Source organism: Sorex fumeus, unplaced genomic scaffold, assembly GCF_029834395.1.
Source record: "Sorex fumeus unplaced genomic scaffold, SorFum_2.1 ptg000015l, whole genome shotgun sequence".
Lineage (NCBI taxonomy): Eukaryota > Metazoa > Chordata > Mammalia > Eulipotyphla > Soricidae > Sorex > Sorex fumeus.
The window spans coordinates 15162527-15184162 of NW_026606072.1; the positions used below are offsets into that span (position 1 = coordinate 15162527).

At 37.1% G+C, this 21636-nt stretch overlaps 1 protein-coding gene across 4 annotated transcripts in view; it reads left to right on the forward strand.

Annotated features, from left to right (window-relative positions):
• Nucleotides 1–21636, forward strand: part of PDE4D (phosphodiesterase 4D) — a 775698-nt gene that overhangs the window by 469661 nt on the left and 284401 nt on the right. Inside the window, exon 1 of one of the 4 annotated variants that reach the window (XM_056112217.1) lies at nucleotides 9207–9711. The exons of the other annotated variants lie outside the window; for them this stretch is intronic. Within the exon in view, the coding sequence (XP_055968192.1) occupies nucleotides 9647–9711 (65 nt within the window). The 5' untranslated portion in view covers nucleotides 9207–9646. Of the gene's footprint in view, nucleotides 1–9206; nucleotides 9712–21636 lie in introns of those variants that run through there. 4 annotated transcript variants of the gene reach the window in all.

The following is a 21636-nucleotide window of genomic DNA, read 5'->3' on the forward strand; positions in this document are numbered from 1 at the left end:
TTCATTATATAGATATTTTACCTCCTTGGTTAAATTTATTCCAAGATATTTTATTCTTTTTGGTAATATTATAAATGGGATCATTTTCTTTATCTTTCTGCTAATTTATCATCCATTGAAATGCAATGGTTTTCATTTATTTATAAGTGTAACCTGCTTGTTTACTGTATTTGTTTATTATTTCAAGTACATTTAAGATTCTTATGAATATATATAATGTGTGTAAATATGTATGCAAGTGTAAATATCTATACACATACACACACACACACATATACACACATATGTATTACCAGGTCATCCACAAAGAATGATAACTTTACTTCTTCCTAATTTGTATTTCTTTTTTCATTTGTCTATATTTCTGGCTAAACCTTTCTAGCTACTCCAATACTATTAGCTAAACTTTTCTGGCTAATCCTTTCTAGTTACTCAAATGGTAGTGGTGAGAGTAGCCATTTTATCTTTTTTTAAGATGATATAGGAAAAGCTTTCTGGTTTTCACCATTGAGTATATTAGGTGAGAGTTTGTTTTTAGGGCCTTTGTACGTTGAGATGTGTTTCTTCTATATCCATTTTATTTTACTTTTTTAATTATAAAGAAATAGCTTTTTTTATCCTTTTGTTGATTTAGATGATCTTTAAAGTTTTAGTATTCCTGTTGTTGAAGATGCTATCACAGTAAATGATTTGTGCATCTCAAACTGCTTTGCTGCCCTGGTATAACTTCCACATGATCTTGTGTATGATGCTTTTACTGTAACTGTTGACATTAGTTTGCTATTATTTTGTTGAGAATTTTTTTCATCTTTGTTCATCAGAGATATATTTCTAGTTTTATTTCTGTGCGTGACACTTTTATGTAGCTTTGGTATTAAGATAATCTTGACATCATAAAACATTCAGAAGCTTTCCTTCTCTTTGATTTTTGAAATACTTTGTAAAGGATTGGACTTTAATCTTTTAAAGTTTATAATTCATTGGTGTAGCTCTTTTGTCAGAGGCTTTTATTTGGGGGAGCAGATAACTGTTCAGTTTCCTGGCTTTTGCTTTGGGGGAAGTTCTTGATAACTGTTCATTTTCCTTACACATAATCAAACTGTTCAGATGTTCTAATTCTTTCTGGTTTAGACGCAGATTGTTGTATATTTTCAAGATTCACTCATTTATCTTAGAAGTTTCAATAATTTTAGTGTATAGATATTCAGTATAATTTCTTGTAATCACTTGTATTTATGTGATATCACTTGTAACATGTTTTGGTTCTGATTTCGTGTATCTAAGTGATTTATTTTTTTCTCTGTGAGTCTAGTCACAGGTTCTCTATATTGTCTAACATTTTAAATCATCTTTTGGTTTGATTAATGTTTCATATTTTTTTTCTTTTATTTTCACTCTTATTTTTATTTCTGCTTTCTATTGGCTTTTAATTGTAACTTCTTTTCCCAGTTTTTTTAGATCTAAGGAGATGTTATTTGTGGATTTTTCGTGTTTCTGTTCAGGTCTGGATTGCAATAAACTTCCTTCATTGCACTACTTTTGGTTCATACCATAGGTATGACAGCTTATATCTTTGTTACCATTTGTTTGTAGGTATTTTTTTTATTTCTACTTTGAGTTCTCTGTTGATGAAACAGTTGTTCAGTAGCACGTTATTAAGTTTCTGCATATTTATGATATTTTTCATCTTTCTTCTTTGGTGATTTCTAGTTTCTTACCATTATGACTGTAAGAGATTTTTGGTATAATTTAAGTTTTTATAAATCTTTTGAAACTTGCGCTGGATTTCAATGTATACTCTATTTCCTAGAAGTTTCCATTTGCACTTGAGAGGGGTGGCGTTTTCTTTTGACCCTCAGTGGATTTTCATATAAAATCCTTCTGTTTTAGTGACATTAAGGGCCACTGTTTCTTTGTTGATTTTGGGGGGGGTCTAAATTAGTAAATGGAGTGTTTGTTAAATATGGGTCTTTTTTTCCAGTAGGTGGTGCTATGGCTTTAATTTTCGTTATTGCATGCAGCTGTCACTGTTGCGTCAGTCGATGATCAGTGTGGATGCTGGTGGCTGCTGTGTTAATAGGAAGGCGAAGCATTCATTGGATGTTAACTGCTGCTCTGAGTTAATAGGGAGAATCCTGGCTTATATATTTGACCCTGTTGCCCCTCCCCCATGGGGTACAGGCTCTGACACAATGGGGTATTGGTATTTTTGTGGCAGGAGAGAAGAGAGGTGAAGTTGTAGTTATGTGTAGTTTCTCTAATGTTCTCTTTGTTGGAGGCCCCATGTGATGTGTCATATGGTCTTCCACTTAGGGATTTTCTGGAGCTGCTGGTGAGGATTTTCATTCCATCTCTGTTTTGCCCTCCCCACGGCCTTGGACAGAACTGGTGGCATAACTAGTTCTCTGCTCTATTTCCACTACCTGCATAAGATCAGATTCATGTATGTATAGTAGTACAGATGTGTAAATCTCTCTAGAGTCCTTGAATGATGAACTGATTGACCCTATTTTCAGTTGATCTGTTGGTTATAGAGTAAGTGAAAGAAATATAAGAAATATCTTTCCCATTATGCCAATATTCCACTGTCCATTTTTAAATCAAATTGTTTGGTGTATTTTGCTAATGGATTGTATGAGTTCCTCATATATTTTGGATATTAACCCTTGTTTTATGTGTGGCTTAAAAGTATTCTATCACATTCCATAGGTTGCCTTTTTATTTTGTTGTTTTCTTTAGTTTACAGATGACTTTTAAACTGATACAGAGATATAATGCTATACCAATCAAATATTTAATGACTTTTTTTTACAAAAATAGAATGAACAGTTCTAAAATTCATATAGTATCCTCCCCAAAAATAAAAAAGAACAAGTGCAATTCCAAGAGACAACAAATCCAGAAGGATGCATGATACCTCCTGATTTCAAACTACTTTGGAAAACTATAGTAATCAAAATGGTATGGTAATGGCAAACCCAAAAAGCAGCTCAATATAGTGTATTAGAGAGCTCAGAAATAACAACAAAGTCTCCAATGGAGACATTACTGGGCCCGCTCAAGCAGAAATAAACTCACACATTTATTTATTCATTGTCAATGGAGCTAAGAACATACAACATGAAGAAAAATCTCTTTCATGAAAGATGTTGGGAAAACAAGCTATCTACATATAAAAGAAAAAAATGGTGTTGGAGAAATAGTACAGTGGTTAAAATGTTTGCCTGCACTGACCAGCCCCGATTTGATTCCTGGCACTGCATGTGGTTTCCTCCAGTAACCCCAGGAGTGATGCCTGACCACAGAACCATAAGTAAACACTGAATGCCACTGGGTATGACCCAACCCCCTCTATCCCCGAAAAAAGTATTACCAATCTCCATGTTACTTATTTATAAAATTTGCACAAAAAGTTCAAAGATTTAAATGTAAGTCCTAAATCTATAAAACCTGTTATAGAAAAACATAGAAAGCAATTCTTTCATTAATTTTATATCTTGGAAATTATGTTTTTAGATTTGTCAACAAAAAATTCTAAGCAATTTGAGACTAAGTTGAAATTATATTACTATTATTATTATTATTATAACCTGATTTTTTTCAAAAGAGGGAGAAAATTTGAATTTCAGAACTCTTCAAAATGTAATACTCTGTATTTTTCCTCAGTAGTTATAAATTCCATTCCAAGGAGGTTCATGCTTTATAGGAAAGTCCTTAAATCCAATTGCATACCTACTTGTGTATAGTAAAGTAAGAGAGACTGCTATAGGTCACTGTCCTGTCACTGTCTTCCCGTTGTTCATCGATTTGCTCGAGCAGGCCCAGTAACGTCTCCATTGGAGACTTTGTTGTTACTGTGTCTGGCATATCGAATACTCTCGGTAGCTTGCTGGGCTCTCCGAGAGGGGCGGAGGAATCGAACTGGGGTCGGCCATGTTGGCCGCTTGTAAGGCGAACGCCCTACCCGCTGTGCTATCGCTCCAGCAAAGTAAAGGCCTTCCCGTTGATCATCGATTTGCTCGAGTGGGCCCAGTAACGTCTCCATTGGAGACTTTGTTGTTACTGTGTCTGGCATATCAAACATGTCACGGGGAGCTTGCCAGGCTCTGCCGTGCGGGCGAGATACTCTCGGTAGCTTGCCGGGCTCTCCGAGAGGGGCGGAGGAATCGAACTCGGGCCGGCCATGTTGGCTGCGTGCAAGGCAAACGCCTTACCGCTGTTATTTGATCTGAAATTCTTAAGATAAGGGAAATATGCTATTCTTTAATAACAAGGAAGTACTTGTAGTTCTAATGTTAAGTGATTTGTTATTAATGTTAGAATATAGTGTGAAATACCAGGAAACTGGAAACAATGATAGATAAATTAAAAACAGCAAGGGTCTGTAATTTCACGATTCGTTTTTCCTTAAAGCATTACTTAATTTATTTAGAGTTTGAATTTAAGTGCATTTGTCTGGCCTGCATATTTTTTGATAGTTGATAGCATGATTCTAAGAAATCTGCTCATGATAGTTTGAAAAACATAGAGTGTATATTGTAACCTAAAGATAAGATTTACAAAGAAGATAGATTTGAAATTTGGGAAAATACTATATTTCAATGTAATACCTGAGAAATCTGGGGTTGTATGGTAAAATCATTCTTTCCATTGATTTTATTTAGTGTTTCATGTTTAATTCATTTTTCCTGATTAATTTCATTACTCCCACAAGTCATGTTTGTGAGTGATAAGAAAAGGGAAAATCATGACATAGTGTGTACCCACCTAACACCTACCATGTTTTCTATATGTGAGTTTTTTTATGATTTTGCCCACTTTGTGTTATGGGAACCATTAAGAAGTACAGGACTCATTTTGTTATGGTATTTGGAACTTTTATTACTAATACTGTATTTTTTGGGGAAATATAATCAGTTTATTAAACTTATTTACAAAGTACATATATAATTCTTTCAAGTTTAGTTAGTGACAACATCAAGTAAGTTATCATGTAGATAAACTACTAATATGCCAAAGATTGTGTAAGTAGTATTCAAATGACTGGTGTAAAAAACATCATATTACAAACCTCATTCCCCCCCCCAAAAAAAAGTGAAAGAAAGCACACCATATGTAATTCAACAAAATATCTACATTATACACTTTAGTTCATCTGGGTAATGCTAGAAATAATAGCAGTGTTTAGGTCAAATATGTGTTTTTTGAAGCACTGCAGGGTAGAGCCGCATAATTCTAAAATCGAATCTCTCCAGATTCAAGCATCCTTGTTAGCCTATTCGGAATTACATACCTGTTAGTAATGATAATGTAAAGAACAACACTGTATCTGTCCTATTCTGAAGCTTTTCCGATAAAAAGATAGAGGACTTTGATGGGGATCAGAACAATAGTGCAGAGGGTATTTGCTTTGCATATAACCAATAGGGTTTGATCCCTGGTATCCTATATAATGCCTGGAACCCTCAAGGAGTAATTCCTGAATACAGAGCTAGAAGTAAGAGCTGAGCACTGATGATTGTGCCTCCCACCAAAAATAAACAAACAAAAAAAATCACAATAAAAAAAGAAAATATATAGAACATTGAGTTATGAAACATGGATCAAGGGAAAGAACAAGGAATGTGTAACTTGCCTTGCATACAACTGACCCTAGTTCTATCTGATTCCACCCCCAACACCACATGGTCACCTGTCCCCCACTAGAAATTAGTACTGAGCACAGAGCTAGCAGTAGTTTGTGAGTATCCAGTGTAATCTGGTGTAACCCAGTGTCTCTCCCCACCAGCCCAATTCAAGTTACAAAGAATTATTTTAGAAACTTTCATAACAAAAATTGTGTTTAAATGTAGCACTGACTGTCGCACTGTCCTCCCGTTGTTCATCAATTTGCTCTAGCGGGCAACACTAATGTCTCCATCGTGAGACTGGTTGTTACTGTTTTTGGCATATTGAATACCCCACGGGGAGCTTGCCAGGCCCTGCTGTGCGGGCGGGATACTCTCGGTAGCTTGCTGGGATCTCCAAGAGGAACGGAGGAATTGAACCTGTGTCGGCCGCATGCAAGACAAACACCCTACCCACTGACCATAAAGTTAGAAGTAAAAAGTAATTTTAAAAATGAGGAATGATGGTAATGGAAGACATAAAAAGGAAGGCGCAGATTCAAAAAAAAACATTTAAAATCAGATCCTAGGTTGGAAAGACTGGAAGTCATATTCAAAGTGGACCTGAGTGACAGAATGATGTGGTATCAATGTACAGAAATAATTCAGGAAGGTGAGCTGTCTTTGATGTGAGTGATAAGATGAGGATAACGGATTCTTAAACACAAGCAGGATGTGCAGGTGGAGAAATATTTTGGGAACCTGGAAATGTAACACTGCAATCTACCAAACTGATTGGGACCAGAAAGTAAAACTTGAAAGCCTTCTGGTATTAATAAGAAATATTGTTGAAGAGGGCTTAAGGTGTATGAGGAAACTGAGAAGCCCCATTAAAAAGCAATGGGATTGTACATACCTATGTAAGTAAACACAGAGAGGGAAATCAATGAAATTAGAGAAACAATCAGAAAGACAAGAATAATCTGGAAAATGCACCTTTAAGAAGGCAGGAAACAGTTTCAAAAGGAAAGAATGGACAGAGTGAAATAGTGAATTTGAATAGTGAACGAGAAGACAATAGATCTGTTGACAGGTAAGGAAACTTAACAATTGGATTGTCCCTGAACTGACTACAACTACAAATAGAAGCGTTATGGAGGCACGAGAAAACTAAATGCCCTATCATTTCTGATGCAGGAATAAAGGGAGTGAATTGTTTAAATTTAAGCAAGCTATAATATTGAATAAGAGTAGGGTCATAAAAATTATTTTCTACCTTAATTATTAGAATTAGAAGAGACAATAGAAATGTACTCATGGGCCTGATAATAAATACTGTGCATCTTCCTTTCTCTGAAATGGCAACTCAATGCATTGCTCTGAAATGCTTTGACTATTCAGGCAAGTTGCATATATTGTCAAGATTCTCACTTAAACCTGGCTTCTTTTTCTTGCAATGTGGGAACTTGCTTTTTTCTTGGGAACTATTTTTTACAGTGTTTAGAAGATGCCCTGTAAGTATATGAATATTTCCAAAGAAAGGTTCGTGGAATGCCATAGGACGTCAGAACAAGAAAGTGAGAAGAAGCACAAGGGGCTGTACTAACATCCTGTGTATATATGACAGCAAAGGGAGTCGGTGAACTGCATAATTTCTCAGGGGCAGAGCCTCTGGGGAAGGGTAGAACAAGGGCTGATTATGTCAGGAGACTTTAACATACAATATCCAGACACCGCTTTGTATGATTCTTGTCATTTTTTTTTTGAAATGGCAGCCAGAAAATATAATGATAGCCCACACTCTAAAAGACGACAGTGCTCCAAATCCATAATAGCAGTTGTTTACTTTTTACTCAATTTCCTCCCCACCCCCCATTAGTAGCACATTAAAAATCCAAGCAGTCAAAGAATAACCTCCTCAGGTAGGCCACTCCACCCACCATGAGTAGTTTTATAAACTTCCCTTGAATTTATAAAAATATGTGGTTGGTTAACCTGCCTTAATGTGTCAGCAGTATACTAAGCATGGCACAGAGCTCGGTAGGGGTGACTGCCCCTGAGCAATCATGAAAACTGAGAAGTTCAAGGAGATAACTACATGGTGGCAATTTATTGACACTACCAATAGGAAGCTGGTGGGTCACTGAGGGGGCTATCACAACTGTACCTTGAAGCCTGAATAGGGGAAGAGGTGAAGGGTTTGTTATAATACGCGGCAGGAGCCTCTGGCGGGATGCCTTACTACATTAATTTTCCAAGTACTTTGGGTGGGTCACAATTGCACTCCAACATCCTGCCGGCAAATGCTAAATAAATACCAAGATCACGTCAGACTGGAGAACCAACGTACTCACTAATGTCATTTAAGGAGTCAGCATGCTTCATTTTTTTCAATGGATAATTTACAACCCAAGGAATTAAAATCGCACACCCAAAGGGACAGGTGACCTCCGTGAAAATGTCCCAAGGGGTAGGTAGAATAGTTCAAATGCTTCTTCTCCCATAACAATTTGAATCCACCGAGAGTATATCCAGTGTAACAACAATTTTTATTTCAGAAGAGGAGAGTTGTGGGCAAGGATCCGTCTCTGCAATAAGAGATGTTGAAATGATACATGAGCTCATTCCCTACTGAAGAAACTGTTAAGAATTAGCAAAGCTCCCAGCCTTTGTGTATAGAAGTCAAGAAAATGTGCATACGATTTTCAAAAAGAAAACATGTTTTAGAAAACAATGTGCAAGGGAACAGCTTCAGGACGTGCAGTCACTTGTCCAAGGATAACACATTAGATTTTTCAACTTTAAACATTCCAGCCTGACCTGATGGAATGATGCCTGCCTGACTCTGTTGCATTTTTTTAAGGCAATTTACATCTCTACAACCAAAGCGTGACATTTCATTAAATCTGCTGAGAAGGAAGGGCTGCTCAATTCCTCTCAACTTTGCATTCGATAAGTTTTTAACGTGGGACTTTGAGAGGAAAAAAGAAAAAAAAGAAACAGATTCTTGGGGGAGGGAGTAGGGGAAGACAACTCTATTGCAAAGGGGTGTGTGCCTTATAAATGTGCTCAGGGAATTTTACCCTGAATAATTCAGACTCCTCATTTCCTCGAGGAGGAAATGATTTTACAAGTTTTGAGAGATCTCCTGTCTGCTTGGCGAGTTTACAGGCGGGGTTTCTGCTGCAGGAGGACCCACCCCCTGAGCATTGTAAATTTCAGCAATTGACAGGGCCGGCCAGAGTTGCGGTGGTTTTTTTTTTTTTCCTCTCTCTCCCTACCCCCCCTCACTTCCCTGCGATGTTTTGAACTGCCTTCCTACAGACGTCATACAGCCCTTGAGGAATAGTTGCAACCCAGCGAGATTGAATGATAGTCCTCATTCACAAAGACCTGGAGTCCAGTCTGAGCAGGGGACACAGCGGAAGTCGCAGGTACAGCAGCGGCCCAGGCCAGCGGGGAGGGCTCAGTTGCCTTGCTGAGTTCTTGGCTCTCTGCAGAAGGGTTTCCCTGCGGTCGCCCCAGATGGACCTTTCCTGACAGCTCTCCGGGGTCACCGGACCTCGCGGTCGTTTTCTTTTTCCTTGCATTCTACCTGAGCTCTTTTTGGAGTGTTGGAAATCCTTAAACTGGTCAGGATAGAATTGCAAAAAAAAAAAAAAAAAAAAATGAGATCAAGTGACTCTTTCACTGCGTTAGTTTCCCTCGTGACCCGGTGAAGAATAGATTTAAAATTCAGTTCCTCCCTGGGCAATGCAAAACAGAAAAGAAACTGTCACTTCCGAATAGCTTAGTGTTGGAGTGAATTCAGTTTGAAAGAGAAAAGAGCTCCTCCTGAGTTTTAGAAACTTCCCAATGTTCTGGACTGGAGTTGGACTCGGGAAAAATTCGAATTACTTCGAGCAGCCTTCCTTGGAGATGGAATATATTTAAAACTCTCTTTGTAAAACAAACAACAACAACAACAAAAAAACAACAGCTGAAACGTATTGATTGGAATACTTGAAGACTTTTTTTTTTTTTACCTTTTTTCTTTCAAAATGAGCATTATAATGAAGCCAAGGTCTCGGTCTACAAGTTCCCTGAGGACTACAGAAGCAGTTTGGTAACGTGCTTTTTCTCATGTTTCTCCTTTTTGCCTTTTAGGATTGACGTAATACCTGGGTATTTAGTAATTGCTGACAAGGTTCAAGAGTTGGGTGTGATGTTAGGCTTTTGTAAGAAAGAGCACTGTGTTGGTGGCATTTTTTAATCTTCTCTTTTGTTTTATCTACTCTAAACAAGAGTACGTGCTTTATTTTTTTAACCCCATGTGGATTATTGGCAGTTTGTCCGGTGATCACTTTTAAAGAGGAAAGAGACTTTGCAGATACCGTTGAGAGTTTAGAAAATGAAAACTTACTATTTTTCACACTCTAAGTTGCTAGTTTCTCAAGTGCTGGCAGCAAGCAGGCTAATAGTTGACAATCTGCTGTCTTTAGAAAAAGCAACTTGAGTTTAGCAGAAACATGTTAGAGAAATTAATGTTATGTATTTATTGTATGACCAATTTGAATAACACGTGACTAGGTGAATCAAATTGCTTATTGGCTATAATCTATATTTTATTTCCTTGATAACTGTTCACTAAGTTTGTTGGTAATTTTAGTGTTTTAACCCTAATGATGTTTGTATCTATTCATTGTAATGTTTTGTTCTACTCTTTCTCCAATACTGATTTGAGATGCTCATAAGCATGTGATCCTTAAGCGTTATTTTCTCAATCAGGAAGTTTTAGATCTAGAATAGTTATTTGCAAATATTTGTATGGCTCTTTCTTAACTTAACCTTCTTATCTTAATTAAATTGTAAACAAAATAACTAAGTTCACCTCTTTGCAATGGAAATGACCATACTTCAGATAGAAAAAAAATAAAGCAATCATGAACTATAGGTAATTGGGGACAGGATGAAAGCAAAGCAGGCAGACAAAGTGTATCATGCATTATTAATATTTGAGCAGGGGACTACAAATATAAGTGACCAAATCATTTGTGTAAGAAATTCAGCCCGCACATGGTTGTATTGTCATTTGCTATTATTTTCCTATGTTTCCTAGTGGACTGAAGTCATTAATTCAATGAGATTTATTAAAACTTTAGGTGAAAACTTTGTCTCTCAGGTCACCTTTGATTCCTTCCAAAAGACATCACAATAAATTCTTCTTCAGTGTTCATTAGAATGTTTTTCCTTTCTTCTAGTTCACTTCTTCCTTCCTTCTTGTCTCCCATGACCCTCTAATCTCAGTTTTGTAAATATTTTGCATAGTGTTGGTGGGGTCAGAATTATTTGTTTTCTTGGTTTGGGCTATTTTGTTCCTATTTTTTAATTCATACCCGGCATGGCTCAGGGACTATTCCCAGAACAACTGCTCAAGCATCTCATACTCAGAAGTGCCCAGGGAACCATGTGATGCTAGAGACCCAAACCCAGGGCTCCTTCATGCAAGTCTGTACTCTATCTCTTTGAGCCATCTCCTAGGCCTTCAAAATATTTTCTGTGTGTGTGTGTGTGTGTGTGTGTGTGTGTAAGAAGTGCATTTCTCTTAAAAGTGCACAATTATGGATGTCTTCCCAGTTATTAATGTTATAGCTGACTTTCTGCTAATTCACCTGTGTCAGAATCTATCTGCTGCCTCCAAATGAATCTTAGGCTAGAATTTCTGTAATTATACTTTTATTATTTCTTCTGTCATTCAAATACTATGCCTGTATGTATTCATTTAAGTTTATACGTGATCAGTGTGTACAGGTTATAGATGAAGTCTATAGAGTAAATACAGTGTATGTGTAGTCATATACATACAAACATCACTGTCACTGTCACTGTCCTCCTGTTGTTCATCAATTTGCTCAAGTGGGCCCAGTAACAGTGTGAGACTTGTTACTGTGTTTGGCATATCAGATACGTCACGGGCAGCTTGCCAGGCTTTGCCATATGGGCGAGATACTTTCGGTAGCTTGCCAGGCTCTCCGAGAGGGGCGAAGTAATCGAACCCAGGTTTGCAGTGTGCAAGGTGACCGCCCTACCCACTGTGCTATTGCTTCAGCCCACATACAAACATGAATACATAAAATTTACTCAATTACAAAAACCAAAAGAACAATCTGTCTTTTCTCTCTGTGCCACTGAACATTCAAGCCCAGGAGAGCTCTGCAGGATGATGTCTCTTCCTCACCACTTTTCACTGCAAAACTTCTCAAACTACTGCCCCTCAATCCCTTGTTGTGTCTCTTTTCCAGCACAAACTCTATTTCAACCTCTTAACTGTTTAATTTTGTGAGAGTTGTCTGTGGATTTAGCATTTCGCTTTTTTTTAAATGATTTTATTTTATCCTGGAATTCAGAATAGCTTATTGTTAGGGACCCATCTTTTGGCTTTACCGTCTTATTAAATTTAAGCACGTGGCCCACTTTCCACACAATTGCCAGCTATTCATTCAGATGCCTCTAAGTTCAATGCTACTTTGGGAAGTTTGTTATCTGCCTTTTACGAGAATCCAGTGCTTCAGGTTACTTTTTTTTTTTTTTTTTTTGCTTTCACCAATCTGTTTATCTCCATCCAAGACCATAAAAAGCAATCCTCACTTGTTTTCAGGCCCCGTTAAATCCCAAAGATACTTTTTTAAAAGGAATTTTATGTTAAACTCCTCATGATTTCTATACCCTTACTTGTAATTCGCCTATTCAAAATACAAGTGTTAATGTTTTATAAATTTTTAAAAAATTAAAAAATAGTATCCAAATTTCATTGCTTCTTTGTTACATATGTGTCACAATGTATATGCGTCATAATTATATAATAGGGTTTTATAGAATATTTCTTTTATTTATTCAGTACATGAACAGAATGTTAGAAAAGAATGTTAATATGGCATTTATGGCGTTTAGTATTCTATAAAATCATATACAGGCATAAATGCATGGATGCATGTATCATAATGCCTACATGCATACATTCATATGCTGAGGAATTGTTAATATGTGAATTTCCATATGCTCATAGAGAAAAGAAATAAGTAAATATTCATTGGGAATCGTTTTATTTTTTATTTTATTTATCATTTTAGATATTTCGGTAATAATAGCCTGTCTTTAAATTCTATATAAGAAATAGGTAGCTATGTTTCCACAAACAATTAAATTTTATGTACTTTAATTTATGTTATAAAAAATAATGCAGGACAGCATTTTATCTTTTACAGCTATATCCTTGGAAGGCTTCTCATCAATCTAAGACAAATACCACTTAGTTTAATTTGCATAAAAAAGTGTCCACCTTCCAAATATAAACATAAAGAACTTTGACTGATAAGACTGAACTTTGTTTTGATGTGCTGTCAGGCATTCTTTACCTGCCTTAATTCGTATTTTCATTCTGAAATCTGTGAGAAAGGAGATGCTACTGTGTAAAATTGAACATGGGTCTTTTATAAAATAAATTTTGAAATAGTTTGACTTGTAAAAATAATTTTATGCAGCAGTTTAGATGACTGTGCAGTGATTGCCTTTTAGGGATAAAAATGGCAGAACAGAGGTGGGAAAGGCATTCTTTTTATCTCTGAGTTTCTATGTTGTATGAGTTTGTTCACTAAGCAACTATCATAGCTGTAGCTCTTGTACAGTAAAAATATATTTACTCTTTGCATTAACAAGGTCACCTTTGTGTGTGTGGCTATCTACATACCTGGTAAATAACTGTTTGCTCAGTGTCCAAAATCTGGTAATTAAAAAGTTTAATAGGAGATGTAATCTGAATTTATGAGTTAAGATCAGTAACATTGATTGAATGCTTATGAACTTTCTCTACCTAAGGCTATAAAAATTCAGGCTGGCTTTGAATTCTTATTTTGTTCTCAATCACAGTAGAAAGGATTAATTCAGACTTGAAACTACTAGTTTTACAATTGAGGATACCAAAGAGGTGACATAACTGATTAATATGCAGGTGAGAAAAATCATTCCTGTCCCCCACTATTCCATCCTCGACAGTAATGTTTTTAAAATGCATGTTTTAAATAGTTGGAAATTCTCCTGTGTTTTGCTTCTTCATTTCACATAACAGATTCTACTTATCTAAAAATAAGACATTTAGCTTTCATTTTATTTAGTCTTTTATGAATGAAAATGCTGCAAAAATTTACATACACTATCTCATATAGTTCTTATTGAAAGGAAATAGTTGTTAACCCAAAATTTACATATGAGGAAATGAGACTAAGGATGCAAGAATTTGGGCAAAGTCATCTAGCTGCCCAGAAAAGCTAGAAATAGAATCGAAGTCTGCCCTGAGAACAGTGAGTGTTCTTTTTACCTCAGGATCTTGCGTCCTTCTGCTATCAATAAAATGATCATTTTAAGGACTGCAAATATTGTGAATATATGTAAGCACACAAAATCATTTTATTAGCCGGTGGGTGGTTGACGAGGTAAGTTGAAATCTGTTTGGAGATTTGATCATCTGAAGTCTAAGGCTAAATTTGGGTGATGAAAAATAATGACAGAGACTTGTAGCTAAAGGCTTAGAGTTGGTATGTTCTCTCTCTGTAGTGAATAAGGCTGTGTGCTCTGTATTAGAAAGAAATGAAGAGTAAAATGTTAGTGACTTCCGGTTTTTAATAAATGGTTTTTCCAATTATGTTATCAGTTTTACTTTGTTCTTTGCAGTTTCTATAAGGCTTTAGATTAGAATTAACTACTGTGTTTCACACTTTGTACAAAGGTTCATACTGTTGTAAATCAGCTTTGGAAAAGATAGAGATCTTTCTTTCTCTGTCTTTCATGTAAGGGGATTTTGGAAAGGTGGAAGCAAGTGGAAATTGCATACTTCTGTTTAACTATCCACTGTGACTTGGCTTTGCAGAGGAATAGCTTTGGAGACCTTTCCAGAGGTTTTTTTTGTTAATGTAGGAATAAAAAGGGCAACTGTTGATACAATTCTAGGATTGAAACTGATTAGATAACAGTTACTATATCAATAGATCTAGAAAATAAATTTATGTGAACATCTTTATATCAGATTTCAGGGTTGGTAAGGCCTTGTTTAAGAATTTATTAAGCTTTTTGTTGCTTCAGGAGGTGTCACGGTTGCATGCTGCCTAGACATTTCCAGATCTATGACCTGGGCCAAAGAATCCACAAAACTGTATATGCAGATGGTGGGCCAGGGTGGGCCAGGGTAGGCCGTACTGCTGGGGCATCGGGAGGTATGAGGGTGTGAAAGAGGCTACCCACTCCCGCGACTCTGAAAAAGCACCAGAGTTCTCAGTCCAGGCGCTGGTACCTGCAGTTATTCGGGGTCTGGCATCTCTGTAAAGTATTCGTGAGGCGGTGGGGTTGAGCCCTCCGTGCAGCTGTAGTGCTGAGGCTGGGCGCTGCGTGGATCCTTCTTTGGCTGTCCTGCCTCCTGGGGGTGCTCCGGGGCTTTCAGCAGCGGGAATGGCATTTCCATAAGATGTAACTGCTTGGTGCAACTTTAGTTTGGGATTTGGTGGAGCAGGGCCTGATGAGTGAGTGGACATTGTGACAGACGTGGCAGGCCGTGGCGTGGGGCTTTTTTCAGAGTTTTCATCATAGGGTGAACTTCTTTTGGATCCTGTTACCTAAGTTTCTGTCACATGGGTTATGTAATGGACCTAGAGATACACAACTTTTAGTGAAATTATTAAAAATATCATTCCTGGGAATATATCCCAGAGAGGCAAAAAAAAGTATAGTCGAAGTGACATCTGCAATTGTCTGTTTATTGCAGCACTCTTTACAATAGCCAGGATCTGGAAAAAACCTGAGTTCCCAAGAACAGATGACTGGTTAAAGAAACTTTGGTACATCTACACAATGGAGTACTATGTAGCTGTTAGAAAAGACAAAGTCACAAAATTTACATACAAGTGGTACTACATGGAAAGTATCATGTTAAGAGAAATGACTCAGAAAGAAAGGGATAGACATAGAAAGATTGCATTCATCTGGGGAACATAAAGTAACAAAATAGGAGACTAACACCCAAGAATGGCCGAGATTAGTACCAGGAATTTTACTCCATGGCTTGGAGGCCGACCACACATGCTAGGGGAAAAGGGAGCTCAGATAGAGAAGGGAGCACCAAATAAAGGGTGTTGGGAGGATCCTCCCAGGATGGAAGAAGCATGCGGAAAGTAGACTATAGAACTAAACATGATTGTCACCCATTGCCTCTTTTGCAAACCACAACACCCAATAAGAGAGAGAGAACAAAAGGGAATTCCCTGCCACAGAGGCAGGGTGGGATGGGGGGTGGGAGGGATACTGGGATCCGTGGTGGTGGGAAATGGGCACTGGTAGAGGGATGGGTATTTGATCATTGTATAATTGTATAAAACCCAAGCACAAAAATGTTTAAGTCTGCAACTGTACCTCATGATGTCTCACTAATAAAAAAAATTTTAGTAAAAAAAAAAGTAAAAAAAATAAATAAATAAAAATAACTTGAGGGGGCTAGAAAAATAGTCTAGTGGGCAGGGTGCTTGCCTTGCTTGAGGCCCACCTGGGTTTTGATCCCTCTACCCCTATCTCTATGTATTACATATGTATATAGGCTGGAGCGATAGCACAGCGGGTAGGGCGTTTGCCTTGCACGCAGCCAACATGGCCGACCAGAGTTCGATTCCTCCGCCCCTCTCGGAGAGCCCGGCAAGCTACCGAGAGTATTGGATATGCCAGACACAGTAACAACAAAGTCTTCAATGGAGACGTTACTGGGCCCGCTTGAGCAAATCGATATTATATGTATATATATACACATATATTCTTGTATATATTTGACAAGTTGGGAAGAGATGCTGCATTGGTAGTGCATTCTTCAGCAGAGAAGTGTTTCTTTCATCTGTGTTCTTCATAGTGGGGTTCTCCACCCTTTTTTTTTATGATGTCTCTAGTAAATAAAGCTCCTCTGTGCTACTGACACTGCAATATTCTATTCAGTGCCTTTAAACTCTCTAGGCAACATGTTACTAAAATTGGATTGATTATATGGACCGCAGCTGCTGGTTCTCCCAGCACTCTACTTTTTCCCATTGAGCTGGGTACCATACCATGGTTGTGGCCTCCCCTGGCTAAAACTTGCCTTTCAAGGAATGGTAAAGGAATACTGTATTTTTACTAGTTCTTGCAGTCATTTTAATCAAATAATGATGTCTTTCAATTGCAAGGAATGAGGACATAAACATATAGAAATGATGGATCTGGAGCTCATTGTTACTAGCACAATTGGGAAAAGCAAATTCAAGATGAATTTGAAGAGGAATAATGTGAATAAACTATAAAGGAGTTTTTAATCTTTCCTTAGTGAAAAACACCTCGGAAATACTGGTAAAACTGAATAAATGTAACAAGAATGGAGGTGGTTGTTGTGGTGCTGGAGTGTTTCATCACCGCTGTTGATGAAGAATCTAGTTACAAAGTAAACAGTCTTAACACTCAATATAAATATTTTTAACTACTTTTCTGGGCCTTCCTAAGGATTGGAGTCCTGCAGGAGCAAAGACAGTGAGACTGGACAAGATACTATTAAATAGAATCATAAAAAAGATCACTAATGGGAGATCATGCATGTAACATGTTTCAACTCTCAACCCCTAGCTCTGTGGTCAAGTTCGGCCTAAACAAAGAAGTACTTAAAAAAAAAATAGGGAAATCCCAGAACTGCTTAGTCATAATAAAACTATGATTAGTGATAAATCAAAAACAAAAGGTTTTTGAGTTTTATTTGTTAAAAACCTTCCGGGAATCGACATGTTATTATCTCATTCTTACTTTGGACAACCTGGCAGGCTACCGAATGTAGCCTGCCCACACGGCAGAGTCTGGCAAACTCCCCGTGGTGTACCCAATATGCCAAATACCAGTAACAATGACGGGTCTTATTCTCCTAACCCTGAAAGAGCCTTGAATATGGCACTTTAAAATCTCAGGGCTAGGACGAAGGAGACGTTACTGGTGCCTGCTCGAGGCAATCGACGAACAACAGGATGATCGTGATTGTGATTGTGAAAAACCTTCCAGTTTTTAATAAATTGTTCTATTAGTCATGATAAAATCATGTATCATGGATGATGGATTAGGATGTCTATTGAGGAACCTAATGGAAGACTAAACTCTGTTCAGAACAAGGGAAAAATTGGGGAGAATTGGAAGTATGGAAAGAAGTTGAAGGGAGAATCAGAAGGGAAACCAATATGGAAGAACTCTAATCCATTTACAGTCATGTGTCCACCACCTTTACCCTATTTAATCATGTTGCTAGCCATCTTCTGGGCAAAAGCTGGCAATGATTGACTTGAACATAGAAGACATTTTCTTGATTTACATCACCCCGAGGAACTTCTGCCAAAGAATACAGAAAGACAACTCTAAGCCTTTCCACTTTTCTACTAGCCAGAGGAATAATACAAAATTAGAAAATCAGAAACAAGGTATAGGAATATATGCACACAGATTTGTGCTTCTGAAGCTTTCTTATAGGAAATGGTCTCGGTGTTTTATAACCCATGGAGTCAAAACATTTTGCTTATATCTAATACTAATCTCCCCTGTTTAAATATTAACCTATTTCTTCCTAGTTATCAGTAGATAAAAGAACAATGAGTCAATTGATAAGTAGATACTCCTTTGTGACATTTGAAAACTCAAAAGTAAGTCACTTTATAGGTTTTCTTTTTTTTCCATTTCATACTGTAAAATATTTATTGGAAACTGTAAAGTAGATAGCACCAGTGTGGCTTGTTAGAAATAAATGTTTCATAAAACATAGTTTCAATATGTCATTGTTTTCGGCATCACACAGAGGAGTGCTCCCATTGTACTAATTCTCATTCCCATTTAAAATACATTCAAGATTAAAAATTTAACTCCTTTTAATTACTATGCATAAAATATACATGTATTTCTGGGATGCATAAGTTAATAATTTCTAACATTCATGATTCCATTTGGTTGCAGTGTGCCAAAGATTTTGTTTTGTCCAAGGAATTTATATGATGTTAGTTAGAATAAATTATCTAATGGCATCTTCCCATGCATATAAGCCAGTACTATGATTGTTCCCTTTGATATTGTTACTTTGTCTAATAACAGCAGTAACTGACTAACAGCTCAATTACCAGCTAACTTGGAGCACGAATCTTTAATCTTTAGGGATAATCAGTGTAGTCACAATTGTAATGGTCATAGAAAAGGTATTTTGAGCACTATTTTTGCCAGATACTGTATTTGATGTTGTACATCGTAGCACTCAATTCTTTTTTTGGCTCTTAAACAACTGTATGAGATAAAATTAAAGTTGCATGGCTCTATGAATTATGGGTCAGTTAATTTTTTAAATAACCCAATGGTCTCATTTAAATCAGAAATTGTTATTGCTATTCATTTTTTATTTGCATTTCCCCCACTAGTTGGACCTCCTCGGTCACATATGGTTCAGTCTTAAGTAGGAAATTGCTATACTTTCCCTTTTTATCCTACATCGTTCCAGTTTCTTTTAACCTTGTGCATCTCATGAACATGTTTACTTTCTGTATTAGCTTTTCTTCTTCTTTCTGGTTGTTGTAATTGCTGTTCTTCTAGAGATTTGGGTACAAGCCTTCAACCACGAACCACAGATGTTTCAAGAAATATAATATGGACTTTGTCATATCTTTCCTTTCTTTAACTTACTAGCTGGCTTCTGACATATTCAGCTATTGACGCGCTCCTACTGGTCAGTAAATTGGGCTGTCTTCTTCCTCTCTGGCGTTTTACCAGTATGTAGAGCCATAAAATCTGGGAAATGAAAGGGACCACAGAGAATAACCTATAATCTAATTCTCCCCACCCCTGTCCCCTTTTTGGAAATGGAAAAGTTTTGCTAGACTTGAACATTTCTAGTCAAGTAAGGTCACAAACAAGTGTTAGAAGGGATTTCAGTGCATACGTGGTAAATGGTTTTGCTGGAGAAAGATTTTTTAAAAACACAAAAAAGAAAGGTGAGATCAGAGAGAGAGCTACAACTGAACAAGGCAAATATGTGAATGCAGTTGTCTTGTAATTTATAAATCTAGTGCATTTATTTTGTATTGATTTTGGTTTTGGGTTGCACTCGCGGTGCTCAGAGCCTACTCCGATCTCTGTGCTCAATGGTTATTCGTAGCAACACCTCGGGAACCATATGAGTTTCAAGGGATTGAACCCGGGTTAACTGCATGAAAGACAACTATCTTACTCCTGTATCAATTCTTTGGTCTACACAGGTATTTTAAAGCTTTTCCTGTGAAGTTCATCAATTTTATGGTGTTTCTGTCATAACCTCTTCAAAAATGAGCTGGACTATTAAATAGAGGGATGTAGCAGTTGCAGTTATAGCAGTCTATGATGTCATAGCAGATCCCATAGAAAATTTAGCACTGTTTTAATGAAAATATTCCCCAGGCAACTGAACCCTCATCAAACTTTTTTGAAGCTATGTTTATCTGATTAAGTAGCTAAAATCGATGCCTCAACATCCTAACTTCTTTGTATTCTTCTAATATAGTCTCCAAAAGAAATAAAAACAATGGCAATTACTATTTCTTAAGAGTTTATTGTGGGGTAGGCTCTGTGCTGTGCATTGTGCATTTGGGCTTCATAAATCCTTTGATATATCTGTTAAAATTACTCTTTGTTTTAAAATTATACCATGTTTACTTAAGTGAACACATATATGCTAATTATATAAATTAAATGAATTTAACTTTCAGAAATAAAGTGAAAGGAGTAGTGCTTATGCATCACCCTTCTGTTCTCCCCTTTAAAGCCTTTCTCCTTTTAACCTTCCTCCTTGGGGTCATCTTGTGGTTCTGTGTTACCATACTCTCACTGCCAATATTCCTTACCTTTGGCTTCCTCCTTGTCTAGTCTGACAGTACATTCTTGGCTGTATAATTCACAGATTGTTACATCCCTAGCAGATTTAACAGAGAGATTTCCTCCTTACTAGATCCCAGAATGGGAGGAGTCCTGTTCAGTGTCCTATCCCATCCCTGCTCAGTCATATAGGGCTTTAGTCCCTTTCTCCATCTGTTTCTAAACAGCAGGCCAAAAATGATCTCTGAGTGGATGATTTGTTCTTGTGGCCTACAGTGTCACTTCAGGATAAGCTATAAAAGTATGACGGGCTAAAAATGTAGAGAATGCAGTCTCTTCGTAAGAGTAGACAGCTTTCAGAGTCTCCCGTGTCCAGTTATTTTATTACGAGTATTTGCCAAAACAAGTATGCAAAAACATTGCTCTATCATAACTAACCACTCCACAGTTAGCAGGTGTGATTGAGGGCACAGCTAGCCGCCTTGGCAGCGAGCACTGGACTAAAGATTCTCTGAATGTCTGGCTTGGAAAAAAATAGTCCCAGCTATGATCAGAGTTCTGTTGTTAAAATTGAGATAAAAAATGAATCCAGAGAGAACACAGGGGATTGCCCTGCCACAGAGACAGGGGGGATGGGGGGATGGGGGTGGGAGGGATATTATCCATGGTGGTGGAAAATGGGCACTGGTGGAGGGATGGGTATCTGATCATTGTATAATTGAAACCAAAGCACAAAAAATTGTAAATCTACAACTTTAAAAAAAAATAAAATAAAATAAAGGGGGAAAAAAAAATGAATCCAGAATTGTTTCTCCGGTGATAAAATTATAAACCTCCTGCTGTTACCAACCATTATATATAATAATATACTTTGTTATTAAAAATATTATATTATGTGTATATGTGTATAATATGTGTATATTATATATATTTTTCATGTGTAGGGTATGCAGTTATCTTCTTGCCCACAATTACTTGTGAAATGTCTCCATAATTTTAAGGTCTTCCTTGTATAAATAACAAAAAAATTTGGGACTCCTACTTGTTTGGAGAGATAGTATAGCAGGTAGGGTGCTTGTCTTTGACATATTTAACCCAAGTTTGATCCCCAACACCACATAAGATCCCCCGAACC